This window comes from Netta rufina (genome assembly GCF_964035555.1).
Source record: "Netta rufina genome assembly, chromosome: Z".
NCBI classification, from domain to species: domain Eukaryota; kingdom Metazoa; phylum Chordata; class Aves; order Anseriformes; family Anatidae; genus Netta; species Netta rufina.
Window position 1 is genome coordinate 77,842,557 of NC_140126.1, and position 21,131 is coordinate 77,863,687.

At 48.4% G+C, this 21,131-nt stretch overlaps 1 protein-coding gene across 4 annotated transcripts in view; it reads right to left on the bottom strand.

Moving 5' to 3' along the window:
• The window catches only part of ELL2 (elongation factor for RNA polymerase II 2), a gene marked incomplete at its 5' end in the record, with an annotated part of 39,937 nt that extends 23,163 nt beyond the window's left edge, over positions 1-16,774 (bottom strand). For 2 of the 4 annotated variants that reach the window (XM_084305531.1, XM_084305530.1), the window contains 2 exons: positions 8,712-8,759; positions 16,646-16,774. In XM_084305531.1, coding sequence (XP_084161657.1) covers positions 8,712-8,759; positions 16,646-16,774 — 177 coding nt within the window. Of the gene's footprint in view, positions 1-5,549; positions 5,632-6,695; positions 6,815-8,711; positions 8,760-16,645 lie in introns of those variants that run through there. The other 2 variants (XM_084305533.1, XM_084305532.1) reach the window with 2 other exon arrangements.
• Positions 16,775-21,131: the final 4,357 nt, after the last annotated feature.

A 21,131-nucleotide genomic window follows, 5' to 3' on the forward strand; every position in this document is an offset into this window, starting at 1 on the left:
GTGCTTGCACTATGCCAAGGACTTCCCAGCTTCTCACATTACCCTGCCAGCGAGGGGCTGGGAGACAGCCAGGGCCAGGACAGCTGCCCCCAGCCACCAGAGAGATGTCCCATGCCATGGGGCATCATGCAGGACAATTATATGTGGGGGCTGGCCAGGGGGCTGCTGCTGCTCGGGATCTTGGCTAGTGATGAGCAATTGTATTGTGCACCACTTGCTTTGTGTCTCTATCCCCCTATCACAAATTTTACTCCCCTCCCAAATTTTACTGCAGGGGAGCAAGCTCAGCTGCCTGCCGGGTTAAACCTCAACACCCTGCGCAGCCTTGAGGCACTGGCTCATTTCTGGCTGACATCCAGCTCAGGTCTGGCTTAGAATTTGCCTCAGCTGCTATCTCACAGACTATTTATCAGCTGTGGATGTAGCTAAGGCCAGCGCCAGTCTATTTCAGAAGGTAACTTACGCTTTATAAATCCTTTCCTGCATAACAGACACTTCAGGAAAACAAGCAGCTGGGATCACAGAATTGCAGGGCTTGGAAGGGACCTCTGGAGATCATCAAGTCCAGCCCCCTGCTAAAAGCTGGCTCCCTACAGGAGGTTGGGCAGGAAAGCCCTCAGGCAGGTCTGGAATATCTCCAGAGAAGGAGGCTCCACAATCTCTGGGCAGCCCTCTCCAGCACTCTGTCACCCTTGCTGTAGATAGGATGTTCCTCACAAACACAGGTAAAACCTGTGTTCCAGTTTTTGGCTATCGCCCCTTGTCCCATGGCTGCACACCACTGGAAGGAGGTTGGCCCCGTCCATTTGCCTCCCACACTTTAGGTATTTACGAACATTGATCAGATCACCTCTCAGTCTTCTCTTCTCCAGGCTGAACAGACCCAGGTCTCTCAGCCTCTCCTCATACAGGAGATGCTCTGGGCCCTTATGCAGCTTATGTACAGGAAGGCAAATACTTAATGTTTTTTTCCCACCAGGTTTGACAGAATTTTCTGCTCCCTGATGATCAGCTGTATGTTTCAAACCCTTCCCTTCTCATGCTTCCTTTCTGCTTTACTTCGGAGCTGTCTCCTCACACCGTTTTATCATCTGTGCTTTATCATCACCCCCATTCTCCCTGGTTGAAGAAAAAGAAGAAAAAAGTCTTTAATGAATGCAACAATTAACAGGCTTTGTGGAAGGTAACGTGAAAAAAGGTGGCCATAAGCCATCGCAAAAGAATTATTACCCAGTTCTGGGAACCGAGCAATTTCTTGTTTAGCCTACAGAATCTGTATTACTTCAGCAGAAGCACACAGAAGTCTTAGTATTAATGTCAAACTCATCTCTCTAGGCTGACAGAGATGCAAAAAGCCTCACTGTTTTCTAGATCCATGCTGAAGAGACAGGAATGGCTGAGCTGATCACTCTGAACCCATGGTAGCTGCAGGAAATTTGCTCTTTCTGCCCTGCACTAAGTTCACATAAAGAAAATCATTTCGTCTGTTTGCACACAATTCACAGACAAATTTAATTAACTCACAGAATTTCTCTCACTTGTAGATTTTTCAGATGAGTTATGACAAGGGAACGACTGCTTTCAGGTACTGCAGCATGGAGAAGTCACGGGGGGCATTGCACCTAAACTGAACACACCAGATGTCTCGGTTCTGTCACCAAACGGCAAAAAAAAAAAAATAATTAAAAAGATTGCTACTGGTGCCTGAACCTCCAGTGCTGATGCGATCTCTTAGGATATTCATATGAGAAAAGACTTTAACAGTGTTCCTGCCCATTTAATGCACTAAGGTGTGCTCTTACAAGGCAGAGAAGCCAGGCAAATGTGCTGCCAGACAGAAGCTCTACCACCACACCCTCCTCTTGCCCCCCTTGGGACTGCCCTGGTATTGTGCCTGTGCCGGTCCTGCAGGGATGCAGAGACACAGCCCTGCAGTGCATAAAACAGGAAGATCAAACCTATTCATCTGTACGCAGCAGGAGTTATCGAGATGCCAGCTTGGAGATGCTAGAGGAAATTCCTGTAAGGAAGATCTGAGCTGGCACAGGGTTCTCTTGAAATTGAAAGAAAACAACGCCCCTGTCCGTCCCCCCCCCCCCCCCCCATATACACTTTCAGCAAGGGACAGAGAAAACAGATACAGAACAGACATTCTGCAGAGGTTTATTCCCAACATCCTCATGCTGCTGGAATTGGAGACTTTATCCTGAAGCAGTGAGGCTTTCTTGCTGCAAGCAGTTTGGAAGCAAAAAGGGAGGTAAAGAGCACCTTTAAGTCTTCAAAAAAGAAAATAAGCTTCCGTGTCCAAGAGACCAAAATTGTGAATCAAAGCCAACCCTGATGATCTCAACCCAAGTGACCTGAAAGAAGCCGTGCAGACGGCTGTCACCCGAAGGGCACCCTGTGGCACGCAGCAGGCACCCTGTTCCCATCTCCTTCCTTCACCCCACTGCTGGGGCTCAATGCCCACATCTGCAAAACCTCACGCGTCCCCACACGGGTCTCGAGTGTACCTGGGAAGGCTTGTATGCCCCAACCTGGCCCCACTGTCATTGCCTACCAGGCTGGAGCACTCAACACTGGTGTCAAGAGCTCTTGACCCCCTGCAGCCTACTTTAAAACATTATTTTAAAATATCTGCGTCCTCACATTGGCTTGAAACTTGGTACCATTCAGTGGGTTTAGTAATAGAGGACATCCACTAGAACAACTCATGCCCTTGACTTTAATCCCTTCCTCTTCATAATTGATTTCTGGATCTATCATTATCCTCTCTCATGCCGAGACATCATCCTCATTGGCTCTCTAAAGTAAGAGCAGTTTTCAGAATTTTCTCTAAACACTCCCTCTTTTCAAAAAGAAGGACTGCAAATTTTTTTAGCTCATGGCTTTTCTTAATTTCAGTCCTCTTTTGCATCACTCCTGATGATGCCGCACACTTGAGAGTACCCTGAATTCCGGGCAGGCATATTGCGCTCTCCAAGCCTGACTCATTTCATCTCATTTGCTCCTGAATACATCTACCCACTCTCTCCCTCCTGTTCTCCCACAGCCAGCAGCATGTCAGGCTGGTTGAGGGCATTCGCAGCGCCTCTATTTTTGGATGCCGCTGCTCAGCAGATGTTCAAGTCGCCTCTTCCCTCTGTTCCTCCTCAAAACCATCCCAACCCGACCACTTTGACCAGCTCTGCTCACCCAAGTCATCACCTACTTTCACGGCAACCTTTGGCAGCCCACGAGCCTGGACTGGGACGTGCTCCCTGCCCCAGGCACCAAGGCTCAGCTCAGCCCGAGAGCCTCTCCAGATCCATGAGGGGATTGCGGCATCCAACGAGCAGTGGGTGCAGAAGCCAGGTCCCTGCTCTGCGCGACAGGTTTGGGTTTGGGTTTAAGCCTTTCCTCAGCTGCCTGCCCAGATGAAAGCTACTCACAGCTCTTCCTGGCTGACACTTGGTTTGCTGGGAGGCGACACATGTGGCAATGCACTTCTGCTCAGCAGGGATGCTCTTCCAGACTGTAAGAATTCCTCTTTCACAAATCCCGCAAGGGATGGATTTTGCTACAGCATTGTCTGGCTCTTGACTGCAGCAGCTTTCGCCCAGGTATCCCTGCCCCGCACTGACAACATTGCTTGTTCAGTTGTGTTAATACAGGTGTCCAGCCTAAACCTCCAAGGAGACAGAGGCATTCCAGAAACCTGCTTGACAATGCTGAAGCCTCGAAAAATCCTCCTAAACATGAAATCTGTTTTAGCATTGACTTCTTTTGCTTTTGTTTTAATATTCAGAATCCTCCTTTTTTTGCCAAGTGCTGTGTCCTTTAAGGACCAAACCTCCTCCTCCTCTGTTAGAGCCAGACTGGAGAACACCCCTGATCAATGACCCTTTCTAAAGGGAGATTAAGATGCCTAAGCCTCTCTCAAATAATATAAAAGCCCAGCGTTCACTCCCCGAGGTTTTTGCCTGCACAGGTCTCGGCACTAGGGACAGTGCTGTTTTCACCCAGACAGACACGACACCAACCAGCTGCAGGACACTTCTCCTCCACTGAGGACTGCTGGCTGTGCGCACTTGAGCTCTGTGACCTTCCTGTGCTGTTGACAGGGATGCTTACAGCCCTTCCTCCCCTCCGACAGCCGCACACCTCTTCCCAGAAGGATACAAGAGGAGCCAGTTCTGCAGGAAAGAGCAGTAACAAGCACTCACTGACACATTTTGGGCTTTCCTGGCCAGGACAAGCAGCACAAAGGGGGATAACACAAAGTAATTACAGTCGGAGAGAGGACCAAAGGTTTGCACAGGACACATTTCGGGGAAAAACAAGCAAGTAAGAATACCGCCACGCTGACTCATCCGTAAGGACACCACAGAAGTGATACGCTGTAAAAAGACATAGGAGAGCAGGCATTTTATATTGTTTTTAGAAACATGTCTTTATGCAGAAGAATAAACCATAATTCCTGCAACATACAGAAGAGTATAAAAGTCTCATTTTAAACTGCAATGGGTGGTTGAAACTAAACAGGTCTATACAGTGATACACATGAAATAATGTATCATTTGACAAAAACACTGAAAGCTTTACTCTAGAAAGATACACAAACAAACATAATCAGGTCTTTTTAGACAAAGGTATTCATTTCTCAAGAGCCATTTATAAGCCAAAGGACCGAGCTTCACAGAAAAAAAAAGTAATTTTACTCTGCAGAGCGTACGAAGCAGTTGATCCAGCTACAAGCCCACTTCAGCACACTGCTCAGCTCCCCAAACCAGACAGCTGTTTTTGTAAGCCCCATGGAGAAGGACAAGCAGCGCTGTGCCCACCCCTCAGCAGACAGAAGCTGCAGCACAGACGTGCTGAAGGCACATGCAGCGCAGCAAGATGCTGGGTGAGCTGTCAGTTTTTTACACAGCATGCTTGCCACAAGTTTTGTGTCTACGTAAGAGGCAAATTAGCACGTTACAAGACATTGCAGAGAAAGTTAAAAACGCAGCAGTGAGACCACATGAGGAAGGCATGCCTGTTTAAAGCTTGGTGTGGACTGTATACTGGACTAGAAACAGCAGGGTTGTATTTTCTTTTGTTTTTAAACTTATCCCTACCGCTTCACAGTGAAAAATCAGCTGGCAATACTGGAATTCCCCAGGGACACTGCACACCGCAGTAGCTTCTACGCTACCCAGACTGACAACGTGTAAACCAAAATGTTTAATTACAAGGTATTTGCTGAAAGCCAATCTCTCCCATCAGAGTGACCCACGTCTTGCCTTCCCCTCTGCATTCCCCACTTAGCTCAGACCGTACCACACGTTATGGTCCGGACGGTTCAGGGCTGAGATGCTCCAGGAGGAAAGTTCTCCTCCTCAGGGGCTGATCCGTGCCCTGGTGTGTTCATGTCAACACTCATGTATATTTTATCAATGACAGCCTGAGCTTGGTGCAAACTGTACGAACACTGTTTCGGTGGTTACTGCACTAAAAGTGTCTGGAGGCAAATTACACAGCATGCAGAGGTGATTTATTATTGTTTCAAATGCACACTGCCTTACCGTGTCCACAGATTTGCTAGGGCACCTCTGAGGCTGCCAGTACACATCCAATGCTTTTCAGGCGCCCTCAGGGCAACGTCACCTTACAACAGAAAAAAGCTCAGCTTGCTCTGGCAGAAACCCAAGCTCCCTGTTAGCACATACACACAACCTAAAAGCTCCTACACTGCCTTTTCTAACCTAAGGCTCCTGTCCAAGTCCCAGGTTCTCAACTTCTTCACCTAACGTGGTTGCAGACCACCCCAAGCCAGAGCGCTCCTTGTTTCTCCACTTGAGCCCTTCCTGTTACCCATGGAAGAAGGTGAGTAGGATGCCTGCAACTAGAGATGAAGCACTTCAGAAGACAGCTTTTTAGGACAAATCCAGCATTGCATCCTGGATCTGTGCTGTTGCCCATTTCCACAAACGTCCAAGGTGATGCTGCGTGGTGCATGGGCACTGAGGATGATGCCCTATGAAGGAAAGGCCTCTCAGGGCAGCCTGGCCTGCAACTCCACAACTTCTGGAAGCACTCAAAACCCACAGGAAAAGGAGTCTCATCATCTGCCTCAACGAACTTAAAATACTGCCCCTACTTCGGATACCTAGTAGCTAAGAATGTGCTGGAGTAAGCTCCTTAGTTTGCATTTCTCTAATTAGGCATAGATTTGAGAAGCACCATCAGAGATGTTTGCTTCTGTAGCACACAGCGAAGTCCCGTCAGATGTTTCCATCTGGTGGAGTGTGGGAACAGACCTTGCTGTGGAGTTCTACCTTGCTGGCCCAGATTAACTGCTCTAGAGAAACAAAGATGACACCATTGTACCTCAGTAACACTGGGCCCTTTAGCCATCTTTCGAAGTGTTTGCTCAGTGAAACATTTGGTAACTGATAAAGCAATTGTTTTGTGGCGACTTAAACCCACGCTGATACACTAACAAGTTACAGACAGCTCTGCTGTCTCTCTCCTAAAGAGAAAATGCAGGGAGCTGGGGCAACTACAGCCTTCTGTGGAGCATGCGTTTTTGTTAAACATGTACATGAGTTCGTATGTACGTGTGCAACCATGGGGGGTGGAGAGAAGAACAGGCTTTTCTGTTCCTGCCTGACCACACAGCATCCTGCACTCATGGGTGGCTGGCAGTGTCCTCCCCTCCTGTTTTCTACCTGGCAGAAGCATGAGGAGAAGTGGGAGGAGGACAGGACATGGAGAGCCTCCATCCCTCCCTGGCCCAGACCTACAGCAGACAGCAGGGGGATGCAGCATCACCACACTGCAGCAGGAGCTGAGGAAAAAAAACAAAAACAAAAAACAAAAAACAAGAAGGAAAACACGGGAGCATTAATCCCTGCAGCATCAGTTAACAAGCCATACGAACATCCTATACGTAACTCCACCACCCTACTTCCAGCATTGCCCTGGGCTTCCGCAATGCTTTGCTTCACTGACACAGAGCAAAATATGGAGTATGGCTGTGGGGACGTTTGTACATCGCATGCGGTGGTGATGTAGGTGCCTGGTGCACCACAACAGCAACAACAACAAAAAGCAGATCTTTACTGCTGAGAAGCAAGGTCTCCTCCAGCCTAGTAGTTCCTAAAACTGCACAGAGGGCTCCTGTAAGGCTGCTACTAAAGAATAAGGGAGAAATAGGGACATGAACTTTTGCAGAGAAAGAGAGGGTGCAGGCTAGATAAAGTGCACTGGTGAGTTTCATTTTGCTTCGTACCACTTCCTAAACTTTGTGCCAATAGTTGGGTTAATTATTTATAAGCCCAGAACTTATTCTGAACTAAGCAAAACCGTCACTTTCTCCAGGTTTTGTAAACAAGAACAAAACGCACTCTGCTGAACAGTTACATGGTCACACACAGGAACACAGGAAAAAATGCAGTGGAGTGCCAAAAGGGGACGGTGCTGCATTGCTCTCCGCTGCCTCCCTGCTCGAGAGCAATGGTTGATGAGGAGCTCACCAGGAGCCAGCAATGTGTGCTGGCAGCCCAGAAAGCCACCCGTACCCTGGGCTGCACCAACAGCAGCGTGGGCAGCAGGGCGAGGAAGGGGATTGTCCCCCTCTGCTCTGCTCTCCTGAGACCCCACCTGGAGCCTGCGCTCAGCTCTGGGGCCCCCAGCACAAGGAGGACACAGGTTGGATGGGGCTGGGGGCAGCCAGGGCTGGTGGGAGGTGTCCCTGCCTGTGTCAGAGGAGTTGGACCTGAGTGCTCTGTAAGGTCCCTTCCAGCCCAAACCACCCCTGACTCGATGATTTGGGCAGACTCTGTGGGCTACGTGAGGGCAAGGTGACCACGCCAGCAGAACCACATCCCTTACACTGGTTCTGATTGCCACTCAGCCCACCTTACACCGGACCAGGACTGTAGTTTCAAACTCTTTGAGCAGGATGACTACTTTACATCAGAATAAAGGTTTTATCCATCCTCTCATGCCTTCCTTGGTGTATCCACACAAGCACTGCATGTGTACATAGAAAACTGGATCAATTCCATGACCTGAAGTAAGGTTGAGAGGCACAATCCGTATGTAAGTCTTTCACAATGAGTCTTTCACAATCCTTTAAAGCTCAAATATTAAACGCAGTATCTTAAGATACTCACAGATCACAACCTGCGTTTAATTTTATACTCAGCTTTATTTCTCCAGTTTACACTTGCTGACTGCTTAATAGGACACGTACCCTTTAGGCCACATTTCCTCGTTTTTTTTTTTTTTCCTTCAACTCTATCAACAGGCTTGAAATATTCCACTTTATATTAGTTTTAAAAAAGGTACAAGAACCATCGATAGTCCATGTTATTAAAAACAACCCTCTCACCCCTCAAAATTGTACATCTGCTTTACACCTTGAAACCAAACACTCCAGGTCATTTTTGCAATATTACACCTACACTTCTTAGTTGATGACTTACAAGTTATACTCTTTCCTTTCAAATTTAGGGTATCAGGTGATAAAAGACGAAAAAAAAAAAAAAAAAAAAGGGTATACCAACAGCACGACTCTTTTCTACTTTTAACTAAAATTCTTCAGTAAATAAAATGAAACGTGGTGATAAACTTATCTTGAAAATACCTGTAGCATGTGTGTTTGCGGTTGTTGTTGTTTTTTTTAAGTAACTAATAGATAATATATGCTTGACTGTGTTACAGAAGTACAAAATACTCACCCCTTGGAGTCCTTGAAACTGAATTGAAGGTTGAGCAGAAATAAGATCCTGCAAGAAAAAGAAAACAAGTAAAATGTAAGCAAAGTGCAAGCCTCTCTGCATCTGCAGAATGTATTTTTCTTCATCAAGAGCACACATAGTGCATCCGTTTGCAGCCAGCCTCCTTCTCACCAGCTATACCACGGCTCAGTGCCCCCACACATGCATGCCCAGGGCTCCTGCCAGCAGTCCTCCACATGGCGCCAAGAAGCTTTAGAGCTGATGTTTTGTCACGCTCAACAAGGATGCCTGAGTGCCATGGGGTGGAGGGGTGGGCAAGAAAATTAATGCTCAGCATTATTGCATAGTATTGCTGTTATTGCTAGAACTCCTCCCTTCCCCTATGTATGAAAACAGTTCCAAAAGGTGTGCTTCCCCCCCCCCGCCCTCCTAAATTCTGCCTTCACATCCTGGTCGCTTACAGTTTTGGATGTGCTTAGTTTCTGAAGAGCCTGTTTGATGATACCATTTTTACATGTTCGTGAGTGCTGGGCACCCTTTGGTGCTTTTCCACTCTTCAGCTTGGCTAATGAGGTAGATTTCATTTCAGAAATTAGAAGAGATGGAACATAACCAAGCCAAGTAATTTAGGTCTCCCCCACACAGTCCTCACTCCCTCAGCAATGAATCTACCAAGAGACATACGCAACAGGGCCAAAAATAATAGTAGCCACCTCTCACTTGCCTCTATAATTTCACATCACTAAGTGCAGCCTGCTCCCGAACAGGATGCAAGTATGGAAGCATCCTGTGCCACAGCCCATGAAGACTTGCAGGTGTTTTGGGGTAGGGGGGCAAGGAGATTGCTAGCTGAAAACTTTTTCTTGTCACAGGTTAGGTTCTGGCCAGATCTATTCCTTGACATAGCTCACAGGAGCAAAAACACCACTGCCAGCAGGAGCATGCTGATAAGGATATCCCATTTTAGCAGCAGTGCTGACTGTGCTCAGCTTTACTGAATCCTGAAATTACGCTGCTGGACAGAAAACATATGGCCTCTGTGCTGACTGGCTCGACTTACTAGGCTTTGTCCATAGGATTTTGCAGCGAGGTCGTCAGCCTCCCGCAAATGCTTGCGCTGAAAGAGCTGCGCCAGAGGATGACATTCTAATTAATAAACATTTCTCTCCAGAAAAGCAAGTGCTTGTAAACCGAGGTGCCATCCAGGATCATGAAGCGGTGTCAGCACAGGACACAGCTCGGTATCGCTAGGAAAGCAAGCTAGGTGCAACTCCTGCCCCCAGCCACAGCTTCCTCCTCCCTCCCGGGCATTTGTCTCCCTTTTCACAGGGAAATTCACCACACACCAGCAGCAGATCCCTGAGTTTGGCAATGGACTGACCCTGCTCGTGCCGGGTGGCAGCAGAGGCAGGAGCCAGGCACCACCCTGCCAGCAGCAACAAGCAGACACAGGCGCAGGCCCCAGCTCTTCAACAGTGCCTGTGCTTGCTGTCGGTGACAGGAGGCTTACGCAGCACCTCAAGTTGCACAGCAGCCCGCAGCACACACCAACTTAAGCCTTTAAATGGCTTGCTGGGAACTAGCTTGCTCTACAGATCTTCTGGCTCAAAGCAGAGAAGTGCCAGAAGCCAGACAAGTGGAGTTATGAATGGACCGGCTTGCCCAGCACGCACAAACGAACCCGTTTCAGAAGGCAGTGGGGTACATATATGAAGTCTGACGCCGCTGTAAATCCTGACTTCTGTCCCAGGCATCAGCTTTTGGGAAGGAAATTGTGTCCCACACAGAAAGTGACGTCCGGGAGCGCTTCCCCACACGCTGACTCAGAGGTGGCGGCGCAGCGGCCGCGCAGGCCGAGGCGGCGGACGTCACCTTCGCACACGGAGCTCGACATCAGCCGGCTTCGGATGCAGGGAAAGCACACTGGCTTCGCCAGCAACCTGCTCTACTTCAGCGAGAGAAAATGCCACCGAGAACCTAAATTTAGCCGAGTATCAGAAGGCTCTCACGTCCTTGCTGGCACCTTATCTGGAGCACCAGACTGTGCTGGTGGGGAGCAGGGAAGGGGACGGCCCCGCAGCCAAACCTTCGGCTGCCGGCCAGCCTGACACTGCAACAAACATCTCACAGACAGCTCACACCAGGCACAAATGGCTTTTCTACTTCTCATCTCTTGCCAAGTCCTCGCTCACTGTATTTCATGTCCTGTACCCCAAAGCTACTCGGTCTTCTCTGTGTAGGGAGCACAGGGGCCCTGCCTCTTTCCTGTGCCATCCTCCTCCAACTTCCCCACACCCACCTACATTAGAGGGCACATCCACAATTAGTGCTTTTTTAATCCATTTATGCACTTGCTGTCCATGAATTTGCCCAATCCCTTTATGAACCGGCTGATACCGTCTGCCTCCTGTCTCCCCTGACAGCGAGGCAGAGAAGCTCACCATCCTCCAGGTGAACAGACTCGCTGGCTTTAACTTTATCCACCAGTTTTATCAAGCGCCCTCTTGTTCTGGCACTGCATGATACGGGCCCTATCAGCTCTACCTTCACATTACCTACCATTTCTCAAGCCTCAGCCCCTTATCTTTTGCTCCAAAATGAAGCCCCAGCCTTTCTGGACTCTCGGGAGGGCGTAGGCCACTGCTACACCCCCTTGATCACTCCAGGGGAAGGGCAGAGGAGGCCAGCTCCCTTTCCTCACATCCCTCTGCAGATGCAGTACCCAAAACAGCTGAAGCGATGTGCACATTGCCTCAGTGAAGTGAGAGTAGTAATAACCAAATGTCAGCTCAGTCAAAAAATGAGCTACAGCTGCAGGCACACTCCACTACTTCCATCTGAAAAAAATTAAGATAAAGTTTCCTACAAAGAACTGGTTAAAAAAAATACCTAGAGCTGCTTCAACCAGATCATAAATCTCTAAATAAGGGGGAGAAAAAGTTGAGAGCTACCCATCTTACTTTCCCCAGGTTTGCAGTTTTGCTTAATGGTTTTTGGGCAGGGACTACGTCTGCTTGCAAGACACAAGATCTGCACACACACACAGCACTTGGCAAATAACTCGGATATTTATCCGGCACCACCCTTGTATACAAGGTTAATTATCTAGTGTTTTTCAGGCCTGTTGACTCACAGTGAACAGAAGATGCATTTATATCAACACATTAGAGATTGTGATGTGCAATAGCTCTGTATACATTTCGATGATTTTAAAAGAGTTACCATGCGGAAAGGCTAAGGCATGATGTAGTTGCAGGGTAACAGTGTCAGCCTAAGGATTTCCCTTTCTCCCCTCCACAGCCCTTCAGCAGCTTCTCTCTCCTGCCTCAGGGCTTACAGCTGCCCACTGAGCCTGTAAAAATTTACTTGTTAATTCACAGCACGGCTATACATCAGCACAACTTCGGCTGAGGAATTAGAGCCCTCCTCACAGGAGAAGGAAAAGCATTTCAACAGAAAAGACTATAGGGCCTGATAAAGTCTATTATATTATCTCAGACACTGTATCACTGCCACTGAGGATTATTCCTTACCTTCACATTCCAGCCATCAGATGGGTCACATCATACTTCCCGATTACTATATGGATTGAGAAACTGAAGTAGCCAGCTAGGCTTCCTTTTAATGAAGTTGAGAGAGCTAACTCTCATCTCCAAGCATTTAATGTATTGAAACAATCACGTTGTGAGCTGGCAAAGCCATTTTAATGCATGGATATGGAGATGCAACCTTAACTCAGACTCCTTTGGCATACCCACCCTGATTACTCTTAAAATTACACAGTGAGATTACGGTTTTTTGTTGTTGTTGTTTGCTTTAAACACACAGCCAGTGCAGCACCCCCAGGGTTAGGCAGAAGCAGCCCCAGCCCAGGTGAAGCAGTGGATGTACTGGCTCAGAAAATGCAACTGCCCTTCCTAGGGAAGCTGGCAAACAGATCCAAGGAGTTGTCTTGGAAAATAAAGCTGTATTCTAGCTACGCGGCCATCTACTGCTGCACAGCTCCTGAAACAGGAAGCTTTCCTTCCTATTCCCAGGAACCTGTTCCCTCCAGCACTTGTGGAGCTCCTCCAGAAACTCAGCTCACTAACCCAGAACCAGACACTCTGGAAAATAAATAAATAAATAATCAGGTAGTTTTTCCCAAATGAAAAGAAATGGATTCGGATTTTTTCTCCCCACTGTCAGGGGCCACGAAACCTCAGATCAGTCCAAGTCATCACTGCAGATATTCAGCTCCACTTTGTCTTCACCGAGTACACGCACGGGGTGCCAGTAAGGTGCTAGCCTTAAACCAGCTCTATAGCAGGAACAACCTCGTTCATTCAGAGAGCATGTCACTGCCCCAAGTTTTTCCTACAGTCCCATGTCTCATCAACCACAGCCTTCTGACACCTGAAACAGGATACACATCCTCGTCACCCTCATACCAGATCTCTGATCTATCCAGAGCAGCCTGTCCTGTGCATTAGACACATGGATTGTGTAGGAAGATAGTGCAGCAGTAGGAATGGAAGGGGGAAGAAAAAAAAAAAAAAAAAAAAAGCATTTCTTTCATCTGAGAGTGGATGTGCCGGTTTGGCTACAGCACTGCGATCGCGGTGCCGAGTGTGAGCCCTCCTACCCAGCTCGGTTTGCCGCTGACAACACGAGACCTTGCACCATGAAGCCTGTGCAGGAAGGGGAGCCAAGCAAAGGACAAGGACAGCAAGAAGGGCTTCTGGTTTTCTTTAGCAGCAGAGCAGGCTGACACACTTGCCAAAAGACAGCAGTATTTCCCAGCCAGCCAACAGGGCAGCGGCACAGCACGCATCCAGCTGAGGTGGCACCGATTTAACAGACCAGGTTATCTGCAGGTTATCCCTGCCACATGGAGCCTGTTGTCTGCAGTGGAGGCACAAGCCCTTGCTGCCGCTGTGTCCGTAACTCAGCTGTTATGTTGGTGTCTCTCTTCTACTCATCTACCCCATAGTTTGTAGGGATTACGATTTTTTCTCCTGCTGCTAAGAGATTTGTCCCAAATCAGACTCACAACTTTGTGACACAGCAAAAACACGCAGAGTAAGATCACCCAGTTCTTGCTCCCATAAGAAACCAGGGGAAAAAGCCCTGCAATCAACCAGTGATGAAAACACATTTATCATGAATACTTGCGTTGCCTAAATCAATTAACTCCACATTATCAAGTGCATCATCTTAAGAGAGATGCAACCTCAGATTTGAAGAAACCAAACCAAAACAAACGCAGAATGTATCATCAGCACTCCGTGTACCTAAGTGGGCAACTTAGAGACAGAAACAGAGGCCTCAGGCATATCCCCTCTTTCACAGGGAGCTCCCCTGAGGCTTGCACTCCAGTAGCAAGAGTATCACTAGCAGATTTCTGCTCTTTCAGCAGCAGCAGGAGGGAATGACCAAGGGCATTCCCAGCTCCACTGCAGGTGCCAGACTCTTCCGCACACTCCCACTCCCAACAGGATTTTCAGTGTCTTCCCTTAACCTCTCACAGCCACTCTCTGGTTGACTGTCAGCACACTTCACCCCCATCCTCTTCCCTGTGCCTTCTAAGTCCACCTTGGAGCTGACTGACAGGCAAGCAGAAAGCAAAACCAAAGACATTTGCCCCATCTACAAGGGGAAGTGCATCCTCACTCCCACGGACCTCCAGGAGGATGAAGCCTTGCACCAGAAAGCAGTTTCCTAACCCCCAGCCCAAACCCTGGCTGTTCGAGGCAGACGTGAGTCACGGGGAATTTCAGCCCTGGTAAGTGAAATACAGCAGACTCCCATGACACCACTTCAATTGCTCCGAGTGGGGGGAACATCAGACAAGCAAGCACGCATTTCATATGCTTATTGACTCCACAACCTCTGCAGCTGGAATGTCCAAATGATTATTCAAAGAATAAACACTTAAATGCAAGACAGATTCCTAAGAGCCAGAGTTATCCCTGGGTTTAGGAGGCTGAGATTTTAGAGGCCAGAAAAAAAAAAAAAAAAAAAAAAAAAAAAGCTTTAATAGCATTCAGAACAACTTAGAGATTTACAGTTGCTGTCACCTAGAGAACCACAGCTGGGACATAACTGCAGACAGATGTTTGTTCTGCTAAAAGCACTATCAGCTGAAGACACTTCTGTCCTTGTTGCCCTGCAGGGACTGCTCAGAGCAGTGCTCCCCAGCCTGCTTCAGGAGCAGCTGGCAGATTAGGAGAGGCCACCAGCACCTGGAGTGACATTACATGCTGTCGTCAAACAGCGAGAGGCTCCGTGTTGCATTCTGCTTCTTCTTCACCTGGTCTCCTACACTGCTTCTGATCATTACACGGCAATCCAACTTTACAGCAAAGCCATCAAAAAGTGACTTGGTGATCCTGCCCAGCTCATTTTGGCACACAGGGTAGACCTGCATGCTATATAACTTGAGCTCATCTAATCAGGTAGCTGAGCAGAACCTGTTTTTTAAGAAAAAGTGGTCATGCTTTCCATTGCTGCGGCCGCAGATGATGCTCGAGTGCTTTAAGCCATGCCGATCAGCAGCACTGAGGCCAACCCGAACACGAAGAACGTCCTGCACCACCTGCACCCAGCCCACTCCATGCGTCGGGAAGCAGAAAGGTGAGCAGGGAACCAGGCCCTGCCCTCACCTACAAACAGCTGCACGGAGCTGGTCTGCTGCAGACACAACCCCAGCTCTGCACGTGGGGGAAGCTGGATTCAAGAATTTAAGAGCTGATTGCTATGCAAGCTAAGGAAATCTTCAGCAAAGAAAGCAAGCAGAGTAAGTGCTTCCATCTTTACAGAAAGTATTTAAACTTGAGTGTTAAGCAATTAAGCACGCACAGCCTGCCTGAGTTGTACAAGTGATGGCTAAGTAGGTCATTTGAGGGTTATCGTGACTCCACACATCGACATGCTGTTGGAGATATTACTTGTGTTACACAGATAAGGTTCTTCTGCACCGGGCAGAGGCGATTACTGAGCTATAGGTCAGCTCCCCTGCGTTCACTTCACAACTTTCTCAAGTTCTCAGCAACACTGATTTTAAGCCTGTGTCACAACTCTTCCAGCCCCATGGCGAGAAGTGAAACAAGTCGGCGATACAACCCAGCACGAAAAGCTAGAGAGAGGAGCAGTATTGCCAGCTACAGCCCATGGATCTGCAATTGGGCGTGCTAGCTTCGGAGGTGGCTACTTCTAAAGGCAGAAGCTCCAGAGGCTGCACTCTCGGAGCTCCAAGTTTTTTGGCCAGCCGCTCTTGGAGCCGCGGCAGGCACTGACTCCTGCAGGACCACACGAGGAGCGCAGAGCTGCGGGGAGAGCCGGGGCTCCAGGCACTGAAGTTAAGAGGGATGAGGAAAGAGCAAGGCAGGAAGAATTTCAGTGCTGTTTTTATTTTGTTGTTGTTTGTTTGTTTTTTTTCCTGATAATTTAAAATTATATATGTTTTTCCTATACTCACTATAAATCGTTCTTGTATTCGGCTCATAGCATCCTGAGGAGCAGGCATGTGCTAAAATTTGACGGGAAATTATACTAAGTTGGAGGTCGATTCCGCTTTAGGGGAAAATAAAAAAAATATATATATATATATATTAAATAAATCAGGTAAATAATTTACCAGCGCTGTTTCATGAATTAGAAATAATTAATCAGCCTTCCCCTTGGCGTGCGGGAGGCACCTGCCTGGCTCCCGGCACCCACGGGTGCCCGCTGGGCTTGGGGGAAAAGGGAGGAGGGGCGAGAGAAAACGAATTAAGCAAAATAAAGTGAAATACAGCAGGGCAGGACACAGCACGGGGGAGGAAAGCAGAGCGAAACCCGAGCGGGCAACGCGAGACGCGGCGGCACAAGCCCAGCAGGGGGGCTCCGTGCCCCTCGGCGGGGGTCCCCGCTCCCCGCTCCCCGCTCCCGTCCCCGCCGCCCCCCGGTCTCACCTGCCGGCCCCGGTAGCTCTCGATGGCTCGCAGGGCGGTCTCGGTGAGCTTGACGTGCAGCACCGTCCTGCTGCCCGCCGCCTGCCCGCCGCTCACGGCGTAGCGGCCGCCCTCCCGCAGCGCCGCCATCTTAGGCGCCGCGCCGCCCGCCCGCACGCCGCCCGCCCGCGCCCCTAATGCCGGGACCGGGCCCGCCGCCGCCGCCGCCGCCCGCCGCCATGGCCGGCGCCGTGACGTCACGCCACGGGCACGCCCCCCCCTCCCGTCCCCTCCCTCCCCGGGCACGCCCACCCGGCCGGGGACGCGTTTGGCGTCACCGCTCGCCGGGCGCGTGACGTCACACCGCCGCGCTGCCCCCTCTGCCGCAGGGGTTCCTCGCACAGCCCCCGTCCCTCACCCTCCTTCCTCACGCATATGCCCTCCCTCACCCCTTCTTACCGCAGGTGCGGGTGCCGGTACCAGTACTGGTACAGGTACAGGTACTGGTACCGGTACTGGTACAGGTACTGGTGCAGGTGCAGGCACTGGTACCAGTACAGGTACCGGTGCGGGTACTGGTACAGGCACAGATACCAGTGCAGGTACTGGTACAGGTACAAATATCAGTGCAGGTACAGGTACCGGTGCAGGCACTGGTACAGGTACAAGTACAGGTGCAGGCACTGGTACCAGTACAGGTACAGGTGTGGGTACAGGTACAGGCACAGGTACTCGTGCAGGTACGGGTACAAGTACAAGTACCGCTACAGGTACTGGTACAGGTACAGGCACAGGTAAAGGTGCAGGTGCAGGTACTGGTACCTTTTCTGGTACCACTACAAGTGCAAGTACAGGTACAGGTGTAGGTACAGGCACAGGTACCGGTGCAGGTACTGGTACAGGTACAAGTACCAGTACAGAATCACAGAATTTCTAGGTTGGAAGAGACCTCAAGATCATCGAGTCCAACCTCTGGCCTAACACTAACAGTCCTCCACTAAACCATATCCCTAAGCTCTACGTCTAAACGTCTTTTAAAGACCTCCAGGGATGAGGTCTTTACAGGTACAGATGTGGGTACCGGTACAGGTACAAGTACCAGTACAGGTACAGGTGCAGGTACCAGTACCGGTACCAGTACAGGTGTGAGTACCGGTACATCCCCACCGACACCAAGGCTGCCCGTGTGTGGGATGGGCTCTCAGGTGCACAGCTGTCCCTCAGCACCCTGCGCCGTCACAGAGGCAGCAGCACCGCAGGGCCCACATAGCGCGGAGCTGGTGTTGGAGCCGTGCCCAGGGCGTCCCTGGCCAAGGGGACTGCGGGGCCCGTACAGGCATCCAGAGGGAAGAAGGAAGAACAGCATGACATCCCGGCCCTTCAGGGACTGCTCACTTGTCTTCCTTCTGCTTTCACATGTGGCTGGCAGTGATTCGGTTTGGTAGGTTTGAGGGGGCATCAACCGTGGCTTCCTCAGAGATCCGAGAACAGAGCAGCCTGCCCCAGGTCATGGCTCTGAGGCTTTTCTGTCAGCTTCCCGACAGCCCGATTCCCAAAAACACTCCCCGGAAGAAAACCTTGCACATGGACCAGTTAGGTCAACAGCCTCACATTGACTGGTTTTGGGGTCTTTACAGCTTCCCTATATAGGGAAGAAGCTGTGGTCCTGCCAGTGCATGAAGCTGCACCTGTGTAATTAGAGGTGTGACTGCGTGCTGAGCTGCTTGAACTGGTGCAGCTTTGTAAATTGACACCTCCAGGCTAATGACAGAGGTTTTCCTTCACAGCAAATTGTTTCAGCTTATCTTGCAAACATGAATTAAGAGGCATTGGCCCAAACTGCTTTAGTGGCAGATGATAAGTGAAATAATTTCTTCCACTGGCACAGACAGATATGGATGGAGGCTTTTTTTTTTTTTCCCCACTTGTTTAAAGTGCCAATTCCAAGTTCAGATGAGCTTTAAGATTTCTGCAGTTTCTAGATCATCTGATAACTATTTATTTCAAACTACATTTTGAATGTGACGGGGTGAGAAATCTAATTTCATTTTCAAAAGCATAACTACTCTTTCTTTCTGATGGTTGCTTTCTGCAAATAGAGGCCAATACCTGCAGGCAAGGTTCGCTTACATTTTGTTGTTGTTTGAAGTGGAAAAGGAGCGTGTATGAAGGAAAGGAGGTGATTATGCTGCTCGCTTTGTATATTATTTCCTCTCCCATGGACTGTTATACTCTAGAAGAGCTGCTTGGAGAAAGGAGCAGTAAAATAAGAAGCTTGGTAGCTGAGCAACAGAGTAATTCATCCACTGCCTATCGAGGTGTAACAGGCTGGCGTCTGCCAAAGGGTTGCGGGACAGGGGGGATATGGAAAAAAACAGACGTGATTCAGAGGTGCACAATTATGCTCACAGAAAATATAACAACCAAGGGGAAATGACAGATAAAAGCAGGCTATTTTCATTCCTTCTAGTGTTTTTCCTGTGTTTCATTCAGCACTGAAATGAGCCAAAACACTTTTCAGCGTTTCAGCGCTGTGGCACATTTATACGCGCACACAATTAACGAGCAAGCATTAGCAGCAGGGCTAAGGCATATGACATTTCAGCTCCCTTGCTACTACGGCGCTTGTTTTCCTTGACAGGTGGTGGGGATCTGGCTGCAGTTGCAGTGATGCTGTTGCCGAAAGCGGGTACAGCTTTGCTTGGCGTCGAGAAGTGGGGCAGAGGTGCTAGCGCATTGGCAGGACATCTGCTGCTCGCCTCCTCCAGCAGGGTCAGAGCTCAAGGGCCCAGCTTGTGGGTTGTTTTTTTTTTTTGGATTGTCCTTCCTCAGTCTGGTAGTGATAGCTGCTGCAACCACAGATCTATGGGTTCAGTGCTGTACACTCCTACCGTGGGGTGTAATCATAACAGCAGAATCTGGGGGAAAGTGGGACGAAAAACAGACAAGCTTTGGAAATGCTGCCTCTATTGTGCTCCCTGTATCACCAGCAACATTTGCTGCCTCACTTCTTGTTATTCTTTTTTTTTTTTTTTTTTCTTCTCCTTTTAATAGTTTTTGTAATTTGTTTTTCATGGCTATGTGATGACATCAAATTCAAAACCCACTGAAATATGTGGCCTGCTTGGATAAACAGGATTCCTGAAGTTCTTTTGGCTTGCACTTACTCTAATGAACATGCTTCAAAAATTAATATGGCCAGTGTATGGGAGAAACAGCCAATTACTGTTAAAAAAGCAGCCACTTGCATTGCTTGCTCCTTCTTTAAAGTTCTCCACGCTCTTTGTAGTTTACAGAGCAGTGGAGGCTGCAGTGATAATTCATGCTGCTGGAGGAGTGGTGAATGATGCGGGCGTATTTTGTGGTCTGCCAAGAAAAGTCTCCATTTCCTCATTATACGGGTTAAAAATATATGTCCACAGACAGTGGGAAGAAAATCTGTACATGTACATAGGAAGTGAGTGCTTAGATTTTGGTAGTCTTCGGTAGTAAGATAGCTACAAGAATCCCAAAGTGTTGCCTTAAAGGTCCATATTTCAGTTGGATTGATTTGCAGTGTTGACTTTTTAATCTCCTTAACCACTTGTCTGTCTCTTGCATTCCACTCATAAAAATGCCATCTGCCATACAAGCTATGCCACATTACGTGTTATACAGCCTGTGTTTTCCTAGCTATCACTGTCTTCCCTAAAGACCCTACATGCGGTTGCTCATCACTAGCAAGAAGTGAAGTCTTTCTGTCCTTTTTTAGCACCACAGCCCATATCACACAGCCTCCGATCACACAGTTCCTGTGCATTCCCAGTCCTTTGTAGAGCTTCCAGGTCAATCTGTGTGATGCTACACGTTGGACTTGCCAATATTTGTGGTTCGTGGATTGTTTTTGCTGCTACTCACTGGCTGAGTCAAACTTAATCTTAAAGGAAATAGACTATACGAAATAAACTATAAGAAATAAAGACCATAAGAAATATAGAAATAAGACTATAAGAAATATAGACTATAAGAAATAGACTATAAGAAATAAACTTCATCTTAATGAAACAATCCAGACAAAGAATTAGTTGGTTAAACACTCTTGTATACAAACAACGTTGCATGAAAAGTATAAAATACCTTCTGCATTCAGTGCCTTCTTTGTTGTAGCAGAAGTCCCACAGCCGTGATATGTTTTAAATTCTGCTGGATAACGTGGGGTTGCTAAGGTAACCAAGATTTGGATGAAGAAGTCAGAAAACCAATCAGACATTATACACTTCTATAATCAATTATATACTCACGTAATCATGTCAAGGCAATTTGACATTTTTGAAGCAAATCTTGTAATTTTGATTAGGAGTAGCTTCAGATGCAAAAGAACGGATTTGTGGAGTTGCCTGAAATTATCTAGTGATTTGTTACCAAATTACGGCTAAATAGTGGACAGAGGGGAATTTGTTTTGTGTAGGGTTGAGACAGGAAGACATTATGATTTAAGTTAATATTAATGTTCAAAAAGTTGAGTAGA